At 37.4% G+C, this 23,433-nt stretch overlaps 1 protein-coding gene across 1 annotated transcript in view; it reads right to left on the bottom strand.

The window, feature by feature from the left end:
• The window catches only part of MAN1A1 (mannosidase alpha class 1A member 1), a 173,315-nt gene that overhangs the window by 61,539 nt on the left and 88,343 nt on the right, over positions 1-23,433 (bottom strand). The window contains exon 6 of the mRNA XM_027551103.1: positions 11,366-11,460. Within this exon, the coding sequence (XP_027406904.1) occupies positions 11,366-11,460 (95 nt within the window). The remainder of the gene's footprint in view (positions 1-11,365; positions 11,461-23,433) is intronic.

The raw sequence follows: 23,433 nt of genomic DNA, 5'->3' as shown, positions 1-23,433 counted from the left end.
TCCTAACTTAAACACAGGTGATATGGACAGCTACCATAAAGATGTCAGGGTTCTGAAATTCCATAATGATCCCCTCTTTTGTATCTAAAAGACCTCCAACTTCTCAAAAGTCTAAGGGCCTGTCATAAACATCCTTGTAAAATTGATACTATTTATTAATAGCATTTAAGAAATGAGAAAGCCAAGGCTGAGAGAAAGAAGAGATGTGATCCCATTATTTTTAAATAAAAGTTATACTCAGTAAACACAGCATCTTAAACATATAGTTTGATGTATTTTTGAGAAATAAATCACACTGTTAATGTAGCAGAATTGGGACTTATGTTCCTATTCCTTCTGCTGCCATTTTCTTACACACAATCAGCCAAGTTATAGAAACTGGCAGTGTCAGATACTAAAAAATTATGGCACATATGTAATTCATAATTCATTTATTTTCCAAAGTCCATTTGTAGAGTGCTGGCCCCCAAAAATCACTACTCTGACAGCAGTTTGGGACAGAGAGAGTGGGACAGGACATTCCCTAGCTCTCTAAGGAGAGAGGGTACCAACTCCAGGGTCTAGGCACAGAAAATACAAGTGAGAGAACACAAGAATGTATAACAGGTTTGTCCAAAGCATACAGAAGATCATTTATAAAATCATATGCTTTAAGGGTCTGGCAAGTAGATTCACTGACCTTTGAAAGAAATGCAGTCATATTTTAAAAGAAAGAAACACAAAAAATCCAAGCTCTTTGTACAGTGTATTCACACACAGCTATACGAATGATATCCACCTTAAAATAGCTTATGTAACTTTTATTGTACTTCCAGGGGGATAGAATAGATTTATGCTTAAAATTTTGGAAAAACTGCTCACTGATAAAGCCATTATAGTAATTGCACTGGGTCTGTTTATTAATTTGTCACAATTAAGTCAATAAGAGCTTTACTAATGTCCTATTACTTGATTAGTTTTGAAAGTGATTATCTTAAGAACTAGACTTAATTGGAAGCCTCTCAATTTACAAGGTACATTAAACTCTCAGTAGCATCTTAAGATTATTCAACATATGCAGGTCAATTACCAGTAATCACTGTTTTGTACAAATGTTCCATAAAAACTATAGCATGACATGACAAAGAGGGAAAGTGAGATTTAATTAATAATGCCAGACTCCAATTGACATTTCCAGGATAAAAGGGCAACATGAGCATTCATATAAAGTCTTCCTGAAAGTGGGTCTGTTACTAAAAATCAAATAATGGAAAGCTAGCAACTCTACACCTTATGGATGAAGATAATTTGTCATGATTGCTAAATCACCAAATTGCACTGCCTCTACTCATGCCCAGCTGCATATTAATTTCCAGATTAGTAAATTACAATTAATTCTTACTATTGCTCTACCACTTTTCCAGTTAATAAGAGAGACTTCAATTAATCAGTGTTCATCCCCATTTTCAGAACAGATTAACTACAGCTATTACTGCATAAGCAAGAAACCTGGAGTGGTTAATGTATTCACCAAGATTGTGAGGCCTTTAAAAACATTTTATATTGCCCTTCCAATTTTGACTCAAAGATTCAATGTGGTTAGTTGAATATTTACAATGACTACAATTATAAGGTCTAAGAAAGTACCTTGAGACCTAGGCTGATTTGCAAATACCTATTCAAACAATTTCATAACTTTTAAATTAAACTTTATTAGATATTTGAAAGGTCTACCCCACAGTAACAACATGAGCCTGGTCTTGAGATTCATCACAGGAAAACTGCTGCTTCATTAAAAACCTGGGATTGTAGCTCCTTGAGAAAACCATTCCACTGCTGACTTGTAAAGGCACCCTATGAATTATGTGTTCTGACTTGTTCCTAATCTAAGTTCTGTACACAGAATACATTTCAAATTGCCAAAGCTGATTTGCCACCAATTGTGTGAACACAGTGAACAAAGCTGAATCTGCAAAACACTAGTTCTGTGCATTTGAAAATCTTGAGATGAAAGGCGCTTTGAGTTTGTTGCATTCAAATAACTATAATTGCCCTTAAACAAAAATTTCCTGGTGTGTTAACCACTTAAATGGTGGGGATGCTATGGGGAAAGTCATGGTCATATTTAACCATCCAATTCCATGGATTTTGTGCCAAGAATCTATCTGCCTAAAATAGAAGAGTGAGGAAGGTCTCCTAACAGACTTCCTACATACCACAAGTCCTTTTTTAAAGGGTTTTAAGCAATCCTCTTAGGATAGATTGTCTCTAAATTGCCTACACATCACCTCTGATACATTTCTGGACTTTACGCATTTGCTGTAATTGAGCTTTAGAGGCAGGACATTATGAAAATATACAAAAAATATTTTTTCAATATCTAATCCACGCGTGCGTGCATGCTAAGTCACTTCTGCCATGTCTCATTCTCTGTGACCCTGTGGACTCATAGCCTGCCAGCCTCCTCTGTCTATGGGATTCTCAGGCGAGAATATTGGAATGGGTTGCCATGTCCTTCTCCAGGGGATCTTCCCGACCAACCCAGGGGTTGAACCTACATCTCTTACCATGGTGAGTAAGATAGCCAGTTTATTCCATTCACAGCTCATTTTTCTGTCCCTGTCCTACCAGAAGCACACAGAGGGGTCTATGGCAGATGTGGATTCATGGAGAAAGGGTGGGTGATGTGCAGAGGTTAGGAGGACTGTTAGCACCTGTGTTCAGAGGCAGATTACATCTGCTTCTTCCTCCAGTGAACAAAAGACACTGAAAACCCCATTTACCTGGGCATTAAGTTCAATTATGACCAGAGGAATGGGATAAAAGGGAACAGTCTGCCTACCTTTAGGCTCTTCAAATTCCGTCTGCCTCACGATGCATGACTAAGAAACAGCAAAGCATCTTTTGCTCAGGATTGCTCGTTCCTTAAGTCCCAAAAAAGAGGCTATACACAAAGTACATTTAAATTAAGTGCTGCCACCCTTACTGTCCACTTGCAACAAATAAATGCCTTGAGCTTGGTCAAGCCACTGAGTACCTGGCATGGACTTAGTGATCTGAAGCTTGCCAAGAGGATTAAATGATTCAGAAAAAGCCTAGATTCCCTCTTCCTCTGGTGGAAGGATAACCTTAGCCTCTTTTTTGTGGGTGTGGAATGTCCTCAGGTACAAGAACTGGTTGCCAGCTGCTGTTAATAAAGTTGCTTTGCCTTGAAGCAATGAGAAGGTTCTTCTTTTTACAGTTACCCTGAGGTCCTTAATTAAAAATGCCTTTTTTTTCTCCTTCTATGCTAAAATGGCCCAAATCTTGCTTTCTAGTCTTACGGGATTAAAAAATATATATTGCAAGGTGACAAAGGCGATGCAAACTCTTTTTTGGTAATTAATGTTTGGAATTAGCTGTTTTCTAGAAGAAGCAACAAACTGCTTGGGGATAAGTGAAAATACTGGGCAATTATTAACAAGAGTGAATTAATCATAGAACTCTTCCCCCCTCCTGATCCAACCCCTCACTTTCACCCTACGGAACTTTGGAATTGGCTGTCCCTCTGAGCAGCTCTGAGATTTAAGAATCTAAACAGCTTGGGCGTCTCAGTCAATTCTTCTATTACAGTGCTTCTCAAAGTGTGGTCCTAGGACCAGAAGCATCAATCAACCTCTGCATCAGCTGGGACCTGGTTGGTGTTGTTCAGTTGCCAAGTTGTGGTGACCCCATGGATTGCAGCATGCCATGCTTCCCTGTCCCTCACCACCTCCTGGAGTCTGCCCAAGTTCATGTCCACTGCATCAGTGATGACAATGTAAATTATCATACCCGACCAAAAACCTGCCCAATCACAAACTCTGTGGGTGAGGCCCAGCAACAAGAGTTTTAACAAGCCTTCTAAGCAATTCTTGAGGCTTCCCAGGTGGCTCAGTGGTAAAGAATCTGCCTGTGAATGCAGGAGACACAGGAGATGTGGGTTTGTTTCCTGGGTCAGGAAAATCCCCTGGAGGAGGAAATGGCAACCCATCCCAGTACTCTTGCCTGGAGAATCCCATGGATAGAGGAGCCTGGTGGGCTACAGTCTATAGGACTGCAAAGAACTGGATAAGACTGAGCATGTATGTATGCTAAGCAATTCATACAGACTCTAAATGTCGAGAATCATTGCTCTATTAGAGCTGGGTGTTTTCAAATCAATTGTCTATTTATTTCAATAGTTAAATTGGCCATCAATGGGGAAGGAAACGTTTCCAAAGGTAACTGAAAACAGAAATGAATCTATACTTAGGATAAAAATATTAGACTTCCAGCAGTGATTATCAACCCTAGATTAATAATGGAATGGCTGAAGAGCCTTAAAATATGCAAGGATCTTACTCCAAGCCAACTGAAACAGAATGGAGGATAGAGAGGTAGTGATGATATTTAAAAAATGCACAAGTTAGTGGAAAGCACAGGGAAGGCTGAGAATCACTGATAGAATATAACTACAGTAGTCAGACCCTTACTAGAAGTAGGACAGCCTAAGAACTAGAAAATAGGGTGATGTGGATGTTTCTAGCAAAAATATATATACATTTTTATAGACTCATGTCATATTAATTAAACACTAACTGGCATGTGGGACTTGGGAAAATAACATTACATTTTATTGGCTCACATGCTTCTTAAACCTCATAGGTTTAAGTTCCTCTTTCTAGTAGAGAAAATTCACCAATAAATATAATTTGAGAGAAGTATCTGGGTTTTGACCCTACAGGCTGATTCTAAAATAATTTTCAAAATAATATATGTTGGAGCATAAGGCCCCCACAATCCTACATGGACTATGGGGACACATTCTATCCACACTTCTAGCTGGTTCTACTAATACCAATTCCATTTCTGACCTAGAAAAATGGGACTTGAGTTTGAGAATGGATTAGAAGCACTGAATGACTTAAAAAACAGAAGATTACCATAAAAAGGCATCAAAACCAAGTCAGTTTTAGTTATATATTATTTTATTGCTCTATACACACACTATTTTATAATGAACATTTAGAACAAGGCCATAAATTAATAATTTAAATTTATATTTATTTTACAGCACTCTGCAATGACTAATCTTCTTTTACATATTAATTCACTAGATTTTCACAAAAAATGCCTTATGAGGTCATCAGGACAGATACTATTATTGTGGCTATTTTAGTTTTACTTATGAGAAGAGAAACTCAATTAAGTGAATTATCCAAGGCCAACCTGGTGCAAAGAACTGACACATTTGAAAAGACCCTGATGCTGGGAAAGACTGAAGGCAGGAGGAGAAGGGGACGATAGAGGATGAGATGGTTGGATGGCATCACCGACTCGATGGACATGAGTTTGAGTAAGCTCCCGGAGTTGGTGATGGACAGGGAGGCTTGGCGTGCTGCAGTCCATGGGGTTGCAAAGAGTCAGACACGACTGAGCGACTGAATTGAACTGAACTGAACTGAAGAGCTATCCTGACAATCTTAACAAGTAGCAACTTTAACTTTGATATTTTGATGTCTGATATTAGTAACTTTATGCATGTAAGTTTCAAACCTCAAAATATGGTTATTTTTATTTCCAGAAGAGTTCAGTTCAGTCGCTCAGTCGCTCAGTCATGTCTGACTCCTTGTGACCCCATGAACCGCAGCACACCAGGCCTCCCTGTCCATCACCAACTCCCAGAGTTTACCCAAACCCATGTCCACTGAGTCAGTGATGCCATCCAACCATCTCATCTTCTGTCGTCCCCTTCTCCTCCTGCTCTCAATCTTTCCCAGCATCAGGGTCTTTTCAAATGAGTCAGCTCTTTGCATCAGGTGGCCAAAGTATTGGAGTTTCATCTTCAACATCAGTCCTTCCAATGAACACCCAGGACTGATCTCCTTTAGGATGGACTGGTTGGATCTCCTTGCAGCCCAAGGGACTCTCAAGAGTCTTCTTCAATACCACAATTCAAAAGCAGAAGAGTATAAATGGCCAAATGAATTAAAACAGATAAAAGAGGGAAACCCAATAAAATATCCAATCAGAAAAAATAAAAACATAGTTTAGCATAAATACTTGGAAAGACTAACTTCTTTTTTACTTTTCTAGAGTTAGTAAAACTTATTTTCGAATTCTTAACAGATCCATAAAACATATAAAAGATAAACTATAAGACATAGCTCTAATTTTATACTTAGGCTATATAACTGCTACAAAACATGTCTAGGATAACTAAGTACTATTTTGCTTCTTAGAATATTAGCAAATCATTAAATAAGTTTGATCTCCTCGGGGCAGAAAATTTGTTTCTTGATATTTTTTTAATATTTTTATTATGATGTTAAACTATAGAATTGTATTCTGCTTTATTTTAAAACAATATGCCTCTTTCAAATCTAAAACCAGATACTTTAAAAAATGGTTAGCAAATTTAAAAATGTAGATGTTTATATATTAATGTCAGGTAAAAATGCAGGGAGACATATGGAAAATACTTTTTAAAATATTTAACCTGATTAGTCTGTCTTTCATAGTTTGTGTCTATTAAAACTAATTATGATTTAATATTCAAGCATTTTATACCACCGAAGTATTAAGAAACCCCAAATGGGGGTTTATTACAATACACAAACTACCTACTTCACAAAGGATAATGTTTCACTATTAGAAAACATTAAGCTATGTACTATTCTTAATTAAGCCCCCATTTCTGTTAAAGTAAAGTAATTTGCAATTTAATTATTATAATACAAGCTAAAATGTAACTAATGACATAGTATACATTTGTGTTGGATAATTAGAGTAGTCAGTAAATAAAGCTTTACAAAGCAGGAAATAAAAACAGGTGAGGGAGTTATGGTTCCTTCATGGCCTTGCTTGGGCTTCCCTGGTGGCTCAGACAGTGAAGAAGCTGCCTGCGATGCAGGAGACCTGGGTTCAATCCCTGGATTGGGAAGCTCCCCTGGAGAAGGGAATGGCAGTCCATTCCAGTATTCTTGCCTGGAAAATTCCATGGACAGAGGAGCCTGGCAGGCTACAGTCCATGGGGTCACGAAGAGTTGGACACGACTGAGTGACTAACACATGTGGCCTTGCTTACTAATGAGAATTGGAGTAGAGATCAGTCACTTGGCAGCATGTTTCCCTGACGTGTGCAATAAAAGCACATGCTGTAGACAGATCTGCTAACCTAATATAACCACCAGGTGAGTGTCTGTTCAGGGAAATCCACAAAGAGAAACAACTGATGGAACAGTATAAACTAAAACTCACTCACAGGAAAGACAGAATAATCACTAGGAATACCCAGACTATATGCTCTGTGATATAAATGAGTAATGGGAATATTAAACATACTTTTTAAAAGTAAAAACACTCTTTAGAAAACTTCAAATGACTACATTTATTCTATTTAGGCTTAAATTATAACTAGAAATATGGAAATGGTGAAACATTTGATTTTACAAACCACAGAAGTGATTTTTCTTCTTTAGGTTGGGAAAAAAAAAAATGCATAGAGCCTCTTACTAGTAGTACTAACAAGATCAGACATCAGATTTTGACATTTTCACAGTAGCGAAATTGAGTTCTACCAAAATCTAATCTGTGAAAAAGGCAATGTTTTCCTTTTACCAGAGGTGTTACATAACGTACACATTTTCCTTCTACTACTGTACTGGTGAAACAAGCATGTTATTCTAATCAGGTACTGTGTGTAACACCCAGGTGTTTGTACAATCAAATTACCACTTACTATTAATTCATAATTTCAATTCACTTACAACTTCATATAGCAACTCTTGAATTAGGAATTTATTATAGATGTACCAGAAGAGATAATTAAAAACATTTTTTTTGTGTGTGAACAGATTTTTTGGGACAGACTTTCTCATGTAGGATATGCGTAAATTATTTAGATTCTCTGCTATTCTCAGTTTGCACAAATACTGAAATCTAATTTGGTTTATTGGTGTTTTGGCTCCAAATACATAAACCTCCCAAATTCAAAATACTGCTTGCTTTAAGTTCAAACTGATAAAACCTGCACACTAGAGGAATGTGAACAGATAATACCAGTAAATTCACATTTCTGTTAACCTATAGGTGCTGGCAAAGAGTAGCCTCCATAACTATTTTCAAAACTGACATGGAAGAGCAGAATTATGTTACAGACAGCATATTGTGGCTCTCCCATCATAATTATTGCCAAGAGTTTCAAAGCCAGTCAATAGTGAATAAGGAGCTGTTCTAAACAGCATTCTTGAACTCTTTTTTTCCTCTTAGCATCCTTCCATTGATATTTCCTAAGTTTAAGAAGGTAATTAAGAAAATATTATTTTGCCAGATATATTTTTCCCCACCTCTTTCGAAACTTCAGTAGTGACAGGTTTCAAAAAACTAGAAAATAAGCTCCAAACCTGCTGTCCCTCGTCCTCTGGCCCATACTGTGAAAATACAGAGATTCAGAGAAAACAGCAGATATGCACTGGGTGACATCAATAACACGTCCGGAAATGTAATTATTGCAGATTAATATCAAATGCTGGTTTGGTTCCCTAGAGAGAAAATTCTTCAAGACGATAAATCAAGCTGATTGGGCAAAGGGTAGGATGAATTTCAGTGGGTCGGTATTACTATTAATTTTGCCAAGGCTTATTGTGTAAATTGTGTTCTTGCCTGGAGAATCCCAGGGACAGGGGAGCCTGATGGGCTGCCGTCTATGGGGTCGCACAGAGTCGGACACGACTGAAGCGACTTAGCAGCAGCATTGTGTAAATTTGGGTAAGTCACTGCTATTTAGTAAATGAGATTGAGAGTGGATAAAATAATAAAAAATTCATACAGGTTGCCAGGAAGAAGTTAAGAGTGTTCCTGTCAGTTGTAAAATGGTTACCTAATTTCCTCTAGTTCAACATGAAAACATCATAGAATACACAAATGAAATGGCACATTATTTCTGACCCAAAATAATTTTCCTGTAATACTTAAAAATCAAATAAAAGTTCTAAAGTACAGTACTGTAAAATAATGTACAATACTGTAAATTTGAAATAAGGTCTGACAAAAAAAAGGTAAAACCCCAGTTAATGAATTTTCAGGAGATATAAAGATAACAAAGGATTCAGTACTGAATAGTTTTTAGAAATATTTCTTTATGTGTTGAAAAAATATCTCCACTGTACACAAAGGATAGATTTAACTAAGGAAAAAATCCTCTCGGCTGTAAAAATAAACACTATGTTAAATATGTTTTAAAAGAATCTAATTTCTTATGAGTATTTCAAGAGAGGGTAGAACTAATTAAATGATATCAGCACCTTATAATAACTGACTTAACTTTTGCAAAGATGTAGACCCACACCTCAATTAGTTTTAAGAGTCTTTATCTAATTCCATTATCTTCCACAAAGCAATAAGAACTACCTCTATAGCATCCTGGGCTTCCCAACAGCTCAACGGGTAAAGAATCTCCCTGTAACGCGGGAGACACAAGAGATGCAGGTTCAGTCTCTGGGTCAGGAAGAGGTCCTGGAGAAGGAAAGGGCAACCCACTCCAGTATTCTTGCCTAGGAAATCCCATGGACAGAGGAGCCTGGTGGGATACAGTCCATGGAGTCACAAAGAGTCAGACACAACTGGAGCAACTTAGTATGCATGTACACACTTAGAACCAGGTCTCTTGGGAACCAGTTAAGTCAGTGGGTTATTATGCCCATATCATTCCTCTCAGAGGGTGGGGAAAATACGTGTTAAATGTGCACGAGGTTTTCATAACTAGATCTTATTTCAAGCATTAGAGAAGTTTCTAGGTCTGAATACTATCTGTATACTATCTGAATACAAAGTCTGAGGATATGGACAGTATTATAGGTGATCCACATGAGCCAAATAAAAAGTTCACAGATCTCTAATACCATGCTGCTCAAGCCAAGCATATATACCCACTTCCACCTTAAGATACTGGAACATGTGCCATGATCCCCAAGCTAACAGAGAAAGCCGGAGGAACCCAAAGGGAAGAATGAATCCTGAGATATCACGTTATACAACAGAAAGCAACTTCAACTTAACATGGCCCAGGGTGTGAACTCTGCCCGTCTCATCACCTCAACACCTTGGCCTCTGCCCCAAACACACGCACGCACACATACAGAGACATACACACATAAAATTATAGATAGGTACAGGGTGATTTCAAGGTATAGATATAACATATAGACAAAGCGTGACATTTAACTGATACATTAGCCAATTAATTTCATGATTTTCCATGATTAATTGGAAGGAATTAATGTCACTAAAGGAAGGAATGTCACTAGAATAAATAATTAAGGAAAAATGTGCATTAATCTTGCCAAGTCGCCCTGTGCATCCTCTTGGCTTTTCTAACATAAGAAAGCCATTTAACTTTTGCCTATGAATCCATGCATCTGAGTACTCTGGCTCTACCATTTACACACGGCATGATGTTAGGCAAATAACTGTCTCTGTGACTCAAGTTCCTGATTAATGAAATGGATATAACAGTAGTACTGACTTTATTGGGTTGCTGTTAGGATTAAATGTGGTAAAGTGTCTACACAAAACTTCATATTTTATGATGACCAAACAGCTGTCATTATCATCATCACAAAGAGACACGTGCAATTACTTATTTATAGGGAAGAAGGAGTTAGAAGGAAGCTTAAGATAAAACTATTAACAAAATGCTCAGGCTATCATGAAAATTCAAACTATTAATACTTCCTGGGAGAATATGAAAAATTTGGTTAGCCCAAGTTTTTCTTGGGGCCCCATTCCTATGAACTTGGCATGCCAGGGTTCTCCACCCACATGGGATGAGGAGGATGGATTGATCTGGGTCAGTGGAGCAGTTCCCTTCCCTCCTTATAACTGTGGGTGAGCAGCCTCAGATGTACCCAGTCTCAGTTATACTTAGTTCATTGCGTGGTTGTTCCACATGTTGTATCTGCTGATCTACATCTTGTATTATGCTGATTGATCTACATGTTATATCTTGGCAATGTCTCTGACCAGCAGCTTAATTGATGGAAGTGATCTAGGAACTGGCTTCTTTTGAGAGTGAAAAGCTTTGATGATAAAGGGATGTTTTTGTAATTTATGGCGAGACAGTATCATTGACACAATGTCACCATGAAATAGTGAAAACCTTGAATCCTGTCTCATGCGGATGACTCTCTTGAGGTCATTTGATCTCACGATGGGAACCCATGAACACTGAAAAACACTAATAACTTCCAACACAAGGACATATGCCAAGACTCCCAATGGTGTCAGTCATCAATACCATTCAAGTAAATATCCATCTGGTGTCTGTTTGTTAGACCACAATCTTGACTATTTCAACTTAAAACACGTTGAAAATGAAGAGTTTTACCTTTTTATATTCAGCAATGCCCAAGGTATTCCAGAGGGTGTTTGAAATGCAGGTAGCAATTTTACCCCAAGTTCCACTGCTTTCTTTCGAAATATCTGAAAAGTTAAACAGTTAAGTAAGCTACTGTTGTAAGAAAAACAAAATGTGCTACTCTACTATCCCACATTGAGTACATTTCTAACTAACATTTAAAAAAAAAAGTGTTTCTGAAATTAATGGAATTACCCAGGAAAGTAAGAATGGTCCAGGGGCCACTGTGCTGTAGAGTATTTATTACCAATGCTGGTTGCACACTAGACTCATGTGAGGAGACCTGAATAATACTGACGTCTTGGTAGTGCTCCTGATGTTCTAATTTCTATGGCGTGGGGGCTCCCAGATCAGAACTTCTTAAAGCACCACCTGTGATGTCAAGTGATTCCAATGTGCATGCCCAGGGGAGAACTGCTGCTGCCGGTTAAGTCTTGGCCTGAAAATCCCAAGTTCTGGTCCTGTTCTGGTTTCACTTATTTACTAGGGTACAGAGAAGGGGGAAGTTGTAAAAAGATATATTATCTTACAAGTAATCTGTAAGTCCTCTTATCCCTCTGCAGTTTTAACTTCCTCTTATGGTTAAGTGCAGGTGATACGGAAAAGACAAAGTTAAAATAGGTACAAATTCTGCCCAGAATTTAGTAAAGAAGGCAATGTATGAACATAGATATCTGACACACAGATAAAATGAGAGCCTGACATAAAGTCATCTAAGAGTTCCGATGAGTTCAGCAAGGCTGCACGGCATTTAGATGAGGATTGTATGCAGCATGTAATGGGGGGTTCATAATTCCAGAGGCAGGCTGAGAAGGAGAGGGAGCACTGTGAAGGCATCAGTGTTAAGCACTGATGCAGGCAAGTGCGGGGCTGCAGAAGAAATGGACCAGGTCAGCTTCCCTGTCCAAAGCAAGAGGGAATACTGGTAAATGAGGTCTGGTATGCACAGCATGGGCCCAAATCACAAAGGGTCATAAATATAAGGCTAAGAATCTTACTCCATTAAAATGGAAAAATATTGAAAGTTTCGAGCAGCCAGTTCACTTGATCAGAACTGTGCTTTAGGAAGATTAAACGACATCCAGTCACAGTTTTAGATCCAAAGAAAAGCACCAATTTATTCACTGAAGGAAGGACCGCTACAGCGTTCCCTGCTCGAGCTGTGGCCACTAGCGGATGCCTTGTCCCTTCTCCTTGCCACGCTGTATGACTGAGTGTGGTGGGCTGGGAACTTACTATTTCTTCCTGTCTCTTCCTCAAACAAGAGAGATGTGAGAAAAGCTACGGGAACCCTGAAAAGCATGGACAATGAGCAAAGTCCTCTTCCAGCCTGAGAAGGGGTTCATTAAAGCCATGGTCAAAGAAGCCTCTTGTGGCTTCTCCAGAGGCAAGGGTTCCAGTCCTTGGAACTCCTGCTGCAAGACCTAAGCCCCCCACAGAGAAGTCTAGGCACTGGGGCTTCTGGACTGAGAAGAATCCAGTGATACCAATATTGATGCTGCTTCTGAAACCCTACTCTTTTGGAAACTAACTCCTACTCTGTAATGAAAGTTGAGAAAATAATGAGTTTTAATGTAAGAATTTGGCTGACAGTCAATCTAGATAAACTAGCATTCCTGGAATACAAATGAGGACAAAGACATTTGTGGTATATAAGGCACTAAAGAAATAGAGATATCATTTTCCCCATAAAATATTATTATAACTCTTTGAAGTAGACAATTTACTGTTTTAACAGCTGATAGTGAATGGAAGAAGAAGAGAAAGAAAATAAGCCAAAAGGTATATTCTTTCTTTCCAGTCTCTTAGTCTAGAGAATTCCAAGTTCTCTTCTGCTGTAAGGAATTATCCAATCACTGCCCAGCCATCTGCCAACTTTCTAGTTTCCACCCAACTTTTAAAACTGTTAATTAATTAACTCCTTTACAAGAAACTTACATAAGACTGGAAGTCAGACTTGTAATTAAAACACCATCATGGATATTATAGCCATATGGCTCGGGAGTTGAGGGCTCAGGCTTTGAAAACACAATGCCTGCGTTGGAATCTCAGTTCTCCTTCAAATTGGGTAATCTTGGGCAAACTGCTTAATCTACCTATGCCCAAACTTCCTCCTCTACAAAATGGGGGTGGCCATGTCCAAGGCCAACTTCCCTAGTTCCATCACTGACACTACTGTTCAGCCAGTCCCTGGGGCATGAGAGAGCACACATTCTGACTTTCATCATCCTTCGGTTATTAAACATCAACATCGAAGTTCCCAGAAACATCTCATCTATGGCTCATTCCCTTTCCGTGATGTGAACACAGTCCATATCTTCATTACCAGGGGCATGGCAGCAAAGAAGGTCTTCCTACCTAGGCTCCCATTCTCCAGGATTTCCCTTCCTATCAACATTAGCCTCTATCTATTTTACCATGTTTTTCTTTTTATCATGTGATTTTCTTATTCAAGAAACCATCATGATTCCCTCTGTTGTGTAAAACGTCAAGTCAAAAACTAACATACTGGCTAATCTACTGACCTCTATGAATCCGACCATCTATTATCTTCCGTTTTTACAAAGGCCATCCTGGCTCCAGCTTGAGTCTTCAGGGTCTCAAGTACTCATTCAAGTTCAGTCTACCTTAGTATCTTTAAAAAAATTTTTTTTTTCCTTCAGATCTAGTGAGATATAATTGACATACAACGTTGTGTTAAGTTTAAGATGTAACACGATTATTTGATACATGTAGATATTGTGAAACGATTCCATAATGAGGTCAGTTACTCTCATCCTCTTGCGTAACTATCTTCCCTATGCATGTATCATGCCAGTTTAATATATTTATTTACACGGTTTTCTCATCCTAAAACACGCAGTGCTGTCTCCAGTTGGCTAATCCAAACTCACCCATTCTCCAGGCCAAGGTATTTATTAACACCTTCAGTGAACTTCTACTTGACAACTGGCATCACCCAGTGCAGCATTTGATTACAGAAGCCAAGATCCAGATCTCTGTTTTCCTGTGTTACTCTCTTATATCCTCAAGTACTTTTCTTCTTCAAAAGTAGAGAAAAAAAATCTCCGTTTCTCCTTCACTACCTATTATACATATCCAACCCAAATTTGCTCACTTTGTATTAAATTTATTGATATCGCCACAGTATTCCTATGAGTAGTAGGTGGGAAGACATTTATAATCTTAGCTAATATACAGGAAGGAAACAGCAACCTTCCCCATTCCAAGGTTTTTGACTTTGCTGTTTTCCCTGGCAGTGATGCCCGTTTCCTAGCTCTTTGCATACCTGTTTCATCCTTAACTTCAGGAATCTGCTTGAAAGTCCCCTTTTAAGAGAAGTCTTTCTTAAAAACCCCACATAAAGCTGGCCATCCTCATCATTTATCATATCACCTTATTTCCATCCCACTATCACACTCTAATTATCTTATCTGCTTGCTGGTTGGTTGACTGACAACCCCACTAGATGTAAACATCATGAGGGCAGGACTTTTGTCTTGTTCCTCTTTGCTGTACGTATACACCTAGTATCCAGCAAAGTGGCTGGTCCTCAATGAATGTTCATTTAATAAAGGAAAGAATCAATCAAATATTAAATATATCTGGAGCACTCTAATGAGAAACCACTAATATTCTAGTGTCTGCAAAGTGTCTGTCCTATTCCATGAATTTCTATCATCTTCAATGTCTGCAAGTAATTATACCAAGTACTCTGCAGTCTCTATGTTGGGCACAATTACAAAATAGTTTTCGGATGAAAACATTAATTAACCTATTGATACTTTAAATGAAATCATATGTGAGCCTAAATTAATTCCAATTCTTAACGTTTGATTTGTTACCTCCTCTTGAGACATGAAGAGGTTAGTTACTTGGAGGAGGAATCCAGATTCTCAAAGAGAATATCTTTCTACCCAAAATGGTGACTAATAAAATTCCAATTTAGCTTACAAAATTAATACTGTTAAAAGAATGAAGGAGCAATGTCACAAATCATCGTAAACAGCAGTTTTTTTTTTTTTTAATTTTATTTTTAAACTTCACATAATTGTATTAGTTTTGCCAAATATCAAAATGAATCCACCACAGGTATACATGTGTTCCCCATCCTGAACCCTCCTCCCTCCTCCCTCCCCATACCATCCCTCTGGGTCGTCCCAGTGCACCAGCCCCAAGCATCCAGTATCGTGCATCGAACCTGGACTGGCATCTCGTTTCATACATGATATTTTACATGTTTCAATGCCATTCTCCCAAATCTTCCCACCCTCTCCCTCTCCCACAGAGTCCATAAGACTATTCTATACATCAGTGTCTCTTTTGCTGTAAACGGCAGTTTTAACTAGCACATTTTAGTTAATGTGCTCAAGAGTAAAGACCACAGAAAGCACACTAAATGGTACTTCAGTGTCTCTTCCCAGGGGGCAGGCATGATGGAGGGTGTGCTGGACCCAGGCCAGCACTAGGTCCAGGACGGGTTTTACTATGGTTCAGTAGAAGGCCTGGGCCTGCCACTTAACCATTTTCATCTCAGTTTCCCGAAATTGGAGAGCGGGGTTGGTAACTTCTAGTTTTGACTTATTCCTGAAAAAACTAGCATCAGAAGTCACAAAGCTAGTATTAAAATGAGACTGGCAAAAAAGCAAAACTATCATAATTTTTTAATAAAGATAGAAAGTATTAATGTGCCACCCAATTCTTAGTCTGTCTTGGTTTGTTGGTACTTACATTGGGTAGGGTGGATTTTATAAAGTTAAGAGGCAAAGATGAAAAATGACAGGTAATAAAATGTAATCTGTGCTGATAATAAAAGACATACTCTTTTTAAAAAAAAATGACCATTAAAACTAAATATGGCCTTGGGTAACTTTCAGCAATCAGCTTGAAACAGGCAGATATCTAATGACCCAAAAGGAATCTTCAAAAAGATTCTGCATTATAGAAACTCTGGTTACATTCACATCAAAAAAATTCAAAACTAATAAAATTTACTAGAAGGGTGGTAAAATATTATGAAATAGCTTCTGAAATAATCTTTCAAGCATGTAACTAACAAATAGATTTAAATAAAAACATTTATGGTCTAAAGTTAAGAATTTCAAAATAACTACATCCAAATTGTATATTTTCATTATACTTAAATAACATCATCACAGTCTTATTGCTAGAAAACTTCAGATTTCAGAATCTATCAAATAAAAACATTTATCTTTTTACTTTACCCTTACAGATAGGATTAGACAGGCTGTAAACAAGATGTATGGCTTTCTTTGCCTTTCTAGTTTGCAGATCCCTGAAGAACTGCACAAGGATATTTACACACCAGAGCAAATAAGGAAAGAAGAAATGAATAACAACAGACAGCTCTAGAAAGAACCAGTTTCAGTTCAGACATGCTTCGATTTGAAATGTACAATTAATATAAAAGCCTTTCTTTAAACGCTCCTGCTGAAAACTTCACTGTTAAAAGATCAAACACTAATTCCCCATTAGTACAAGCAGAGTTTACCTATTACTCATTTTTGCTACATAAAGCTTTCAGCACAAGATGCCGCTGATCTCATAAATATCTTTGGCTTAAAATAACTGAAATAACCCACATATCATTAGCTGAGTTGATTAACACATATAATATGGGCCAAATTTAATCACTCAACCAATAAGCTACTGTATTGAGCTACTCTGGCTTTTCAATTTAGAGTGGAACATGGAAAGGTTTAAATATTTGAATAAAGGTATAAAAATAGTTAATCCAGGAGAAATTTAGAGCTAAAAGGGACATCAAAGGTCATCTAGTTACATAATCTTGGCTTACAGATGAGGAAACTGAGGTTCAGAGAGGCCCCATTCCCCTAATTAAATGCTCCAAAGTGGGATGGTTTGGTGAGAACTGCAGCCAAGTGAATGCCAGTTTCATGCCATCCCAGATACATGTAATTCTTCTGATCTGGGGGGATCGCCCCTGTGAGTCCCTTATGTGTAAGTGTGTACACATCTTTCATTGCCTCTTTCTAATCTTTGCATTCTCTCTACAATTAAGCAAAACACTAAACTGAAGTTTTTCTAAATTAAACAAATTATTTGTTGTATTTGTCAAACTGTACTTTGAACTTCATTTTTAAAATTTATAAATTTAATTAGATTAAAATTGTTATCAACTGTTCTTTCTTCCCTGTGATTCAGTACAATTCAATTTTTAGCCTGTAGGCCATTAGATGAAGAAAGTATTCTTTACTTCTTCATTCTTCTGAACAATTAAAGCACTAACATCTTCCCAACTTGTTTACTGAAAATAACAAGGATATGCATACTAACCTACCAGTAATCACAGGTTATAATAAAGAAGAACCACAGGTTTTAACAGGTTATAATCACGGGTTAAAACAAAAAAGAATAACTCTATCTTAGACTTGACTTTCTAAAGCACAAAGTTTGAGTGAAAAGAAAAATTTTCTGATAAATTAAAAAAAATCTAGCCATAGAATGCTCTTACTGAACAGGCATTTTAGACTTGCAAGTGAAAGTCGCTTAGTCATGTCCGACTCTCTGCGACTGTACAGTCCATGGAATTCTCCAGGCCAGAATACTGGAGTGGGTAGCCGTTCCCTTCTCCAGGGGATCTTCCCAACCTAGGGATAGAGCGCAGGTCTCCCACATTGCAGGTGGATTCTTTACCAGCTGAGTCAGCTTTTAAAAGATCATTATCCTTATGAAATAATTAACAGCTAGTGAAACTTTTAAGTTTGCTTTTATACTATCCCCTTGTCAAAATGAAATAAATGTTAATAAATGAATTAACAAAATTGCATCCTGATACTGATTTTTTCCTGAAGGTTCAATCTCATTCTTTAGCATGGAAGATTTTACAAAGTTGAGAGAGCAAGATGAAAAATGGGGAGAAATATTGGGAAGAACTTCAGGGTATTGTTCAAGGTAGACATCACTAGCATCCATGTTGGCAGAAACCAATGCCACCTTACTCATAGAAGTAGTCCTGTATTTTTCTTGAGCATAAGCCACAGTCAAGGTGGCCTGGTAGCAGACACACTAAACAGGGCCTGAGTTCTAGCTCAGGGCTTACTACTTACCTGTTCTGTCACAGTAACGATGCGTCATTTCAATTCTCTAGTTTTTTTTTTTTTTTCCTTGTAAAATGCGGGCACTAGATAAGACACTTTCTAAGGTACTTTTCTGCTCCACAGGAAGTGGGTTTAAGACTTAAGAAGAACTTACTACATGCTTCTCAGTGTGGTAAGGGCGATAAAGGAGATACACAAGAAAAAATAAGATCCCTGATTCCAAGAAACTTATATCCAGAAAGGCAAGTCAGTTATATAAAACTAGATAAACATAAAATATACACCAGAAAACAACCGTATGAACCAACATAGAAATAGAGAATAAACTCAGTGATGAGAGACTTCACTTTCACTTTTCACTTTCATGCATTGGAGAAGGAAATGGCAACCCACTCCAGTGTTCTCGCCTGGAGAATCCCGGGGACGGCAGAGCCTGGTGGGCTGCCGTTTATGGGGTCGCACAGAGTCTGACACGACTGAAGCGACTTAGCAGCAGCAGCAGCAGCAGCAGGGGAATAAAAAAGAGAGACTGAGTTAGGTCATGGGGGAGAGTAAGACTGAAGATGGCACTTCTGTGGGTGCAGATGCGTATTCATTTGGGGGTTGGTATGTACATATTTGCGCACACTCTGGGTTAATATCGTGGAGGACGGGAAACACAGCAGAAGGGGAGAGGAAGGAGCCTGACTAGAGACGAAGATTAACAGGGTCTAGAACATGATAAGACAGAAACAGATGAAAGAAGGCAGGCTAATGACCTTAACTGTCAGGGACAGAAGTTAAGGCGCTGGTTAAAAGAGCACATCAGTTGGGTCAAGAAAGTCCCAACACTTCTGGTCTTGGTTCCTCCCATTTACAAGTGGAAGGACTTCTCAGTCATCAGGGTTCTGAGAGACGTGGCAGGGAGAAAGGCGGTGGTTCTCCCTGGGAGCTTTTCTTAGTTGTAAGGGCAAAGATACATTAAGTGACAACATTAAGAAACATTACAATGTCTGTCTGAAGGAAAGACCTTGAGAAGTAATTAGGGTCCTTTTAAAATAATGTTTTCTCAAGAAGAAAGTATACATGTGTTGTAGAGATAAATGTAGCAGGGACTGGGAAAGAGGAAAATAGAGTGATAATCAAAAGGTATATGTTCTAACATACATTCACTATGAAAGTTAAAAATGCACAGTAAAGGAGAAGAAAATCAATGGCTAGATAGTTCTCACACTTAGAATTATTGTGAGGTGTACAACAGATTGTGTTATCTAGATGTTCTAACTCCTAAAGCACTGGCCCAGGAACTGTTATAAATAACAGTATAACAGTCTGAGCCATTACACAGGGCTTAAAGATAGATTTCTGAGCTGATCTTTCCAACTCAATTTAAGTTTAAAATATGGGCAAGTTGCCAACAAAATGTTTTGAAAATACACAGTTTATTGTGTATTTAATATTATTTAATATTAGGTAAGCATGTCAAATAGTTTCTGGACTATTTGCATCAAGAAGGAAATTATGAAAACATGAACCCTATTCTGGTTATTATTTCTAAAAGAATTTGTGTGAACCATCACACAGAGGTTGTTAACATGTGATATCATAGTGTTAAAAGAGGAACTGTTTGGTTTACTATTATGTTTATAGGTAAACCTCACAAATCACTTGAAATATACAGAATCCAGGCTTAGAAACCTTTGCTTCAAAGAAAGAAAAGAGAAAGAAAATGAGAGCCTCACCAAGTAAATACATTGTGATTTCCTGGCATTTTTGAGTTATGAGGCATTCTCTGCTAGTGAGTTTCTCCAGATACTGAATCTTACTTCTAAGAGTATTGAAATAGTCATAGTTTAACCTTTTTGTCTCAGTTTTATAAACATGTTTATCTGCTCTTTTGATTTAGTGCAATTACACAAATCCTGTCTTGATGACTCAGCATCAGCATCACATGAGTTGGGGCTAGAAGATCTAATTCTTGGTCATCAGCTGACTGAGTTGTATGATCTTGAGCAGCAGTCCTTAACCTTTTTGGCACCAGGGACTGGTTTCATGGAAGAAAATTTTTCCACAGACTTGGGGAGGGGAGAGGAGGAGGGTGGTTTCAGCATAATTCAAGCCACATTACGTTTATCATGCACTTTATTTCTATTATTATTACATCAGCTCCACTTCAAATCATCAGGCATTAGATCCCAGAGGTTGGGGACCCCTGATTTCGAGAACTCACTTAACCCCCTCTCTGCCTTAGTTTCTAAGTATGTGAGTAAGGGATCATTCTTGCAAATCACAAGATGATTAAATATGATTAAATGCATAAGTGCTTTTTAAAGGGCATAATAGTTAACCATTATCATTGTTCTTTGCTATAAGACACTGGTTCCTTCAGGAAAATGGAAGCATATTAGACTTTTTGTCCACATACTAAATGGTCCAAAAAACTGCTGAGCTTTTATGTCTGCTTTCTATAACACTACTGTTTCTTTTGTTATTAGATATCCATTAATTACAATGAAGACTTCTCACTACAACAGCCTGCAACAGTAACTGTCTGCTTTCCCCTAAGTTGCAGACTAATTTTTGTAAACAGCTGTCTGTAGTAGGGCTTAAGGATAAGTCAAACATCTCTTCTTATGGTGTGGGGTGTGAATTTCAGGAAACATGCCCTCTTTGTCAGATGACTACATTTGAATTACTAACTCTACTGGTATGAAAAAGAATTAATTAGTATATTATTTAGGAGTAATAGTTTGCAAGTTTACAAAGTAAACTAAACACCCATATCTCCATAGATTTTGTTTTGCTTTTTGTTTAAAAAAAAGTGCAAAATGGAAGCCACTCCTTTTTCATTTTATCTAAGCAAATGTAAACCTATTTGGTTGTGCATCTATTCCCATTAATCGGGCGTTTTTTGATTTCTGCATGACCTGCCTTTATTTATTATACATGGATACCTCCACAGTACCTATGGGCACAGAGTTCATAATTTCATGTCAGTTGATTGATGAACATTTTAAGTTATCAAAAGGTACAAAATTTGGAAGCAGTGCTATTTTTGTCTTATGCTTGTGTCCCTCTAAGCAAGGTGATTAATTTCTTTTAACCTCAGTTTCCTTGTCTACAAAATAGAGACATATACAGTTGCATTCTAGAACTCAAGAGAATTTTTTTCCTATTCTTTTTCCCATGCCAAAACTAAAAATTTTAATTTTCTTATTATGCAATAAAACTATTCTCACTATTGAAAAATCATAAAATTAGACAAACAAAAAATAGAGCCCCATTAATCCTATCTGCAAAGAGTTGGACACGACTTAGTGACTGAATAACCACATTCCTATCCACCCAAACACAATTATTCTTAACATCTTAACTATCTCTCTTCTAAATGGAATTGATTGCATTTCTTTTGAGAAATGGCATCTTTCCATATACACTATTTTGTAATGTTTTAAATTCATCCTCAGCAACTAAATCAACATTAAATACATCATTCAACATCAGAGGTCAGCAAACATTTTCTGTAGAGTGTCAGATAGCATTTCAGGCAGGCACATATCTCATGTCGTGATTTTTAAAAATAATCTTTTAAAATGTAAAACCATTGTTAACTCTGGTAGTACAAATCAAGTCTCAGACTGAATTTGTGCTGTAGGTTGTTGACTTTTGTTTTATATCAGTGGATAGATCTCTGTATACAGGTGTATGGATATGTCAGAACTTAGATACAAGTCCCATATCATCTGACACTTAGGTTTCCACTGTCTAGATGTTGCCAACAGTAGTGAATAAACATCCCTGTACATACGTATCTGTATGCATGATTATTTCCTCAGGTTAAATATTTGAGTGTGGAATTTCTGGTCAGAGGGCATTTGCTCCTTCACTTACTCATTAACTCTAGCTGTAGGGTCAAAGCAGCCATAGACAAAGTGTAAATGAATGAGCATGTCTATAGTTTGCCAATCCCTGGATTATACTAACTTGATTGAAAGCATCAAGCATTAAACATTTTTCATTTAAATGAAGAGATTTAAAAATATATTCATATATCCTACTTCAGGACAACACTACTGTTTTTAATAGATCAGTGTTATATTCTTATAGTACCATAAATAATTCAATGAAATGTCTTGTATTAACAATAATCAGACCAGAATACAAAATGTCACATAACTCAATACTTTTCTTATTAGAAGACTTTTGAAAATATCAACTGAAATAATTCAGGACGCATTTCCTCTTTAAAATATGAGCATAAATAATAACACTACAAAACATAATTCATCTTGTGAACTGTGGTCACTCTTGTACTATGTGAATGTTTTTAAAAATAATTACACACATAGACACACACACACAGATACACACTTCAACACAGCTTAAACTTCCTAAATTATGAGCATTCAAAAAGGAACCTGTACTATAATTTTGACCTTTTAGAGATGTCAAGTCATTTATTCAACAAATATTTATTAAACGCCTATGAACTACATGTCAAGTTTCACAAGGTACTTGGAATACAAAACTAAACTTTGCTGTGGTCAGTGACTCAAACACTCGTTTTTGAAGAGTGATAGTCGAAAAATATTCAGAGGAGTATTTTCTGATATACAGGGAAGGCTAAAGTAATAACTTCTATTTCTTCTTCAAAAAAAATGAAGACATATTTTTAAAGGTATTAATGGCAGAGGCTGTGCTTCAAGAATGTCAAGCAGAGCAGAAGGCTATGGTCCTGCCTTAGCACATCCTCCACCTGTCTTTAGAGGAAAAACATTAGCCGAAGAATAAGCTTTACCAGAGAATTATGAAAATGCAAAAAGAAAGGAAAACAGTCAAAGGAGGCCAAATAAGAATAGTGTAGTCATTAAGCATAGTCAAGGACTTTTAGTATCTTCACAAAGGCTAATAATATTCCAAGCCATATCCTGTGAGTTGTCTTGTAAAGATACTGAAACCCCCAACAGGTGGAGGAGG

This window comes from Bos indicus x Bos taurus, chromosome 9 (genome assembly GCF_003369695.1).
Source record: "Bos indicus x Bos taurus breed Angus x Brahman F1 hybrid chromosome 9, Bos_hybrid_MaternalHap_v2.0, whole genome shotgun sequence".
Classification (NCBI taxonomy): domain Eukaryota; kingdom Metazoa; phylum Chordata; class Mammalia; order Artiodactyla; family Bovidae; genus Bos; species Bos indicus x Bos taurus.
Note: the sequence above shows the minus strand (reverse complement) of the source record. Positions and strands in the feature narration are given on the sequence as shown.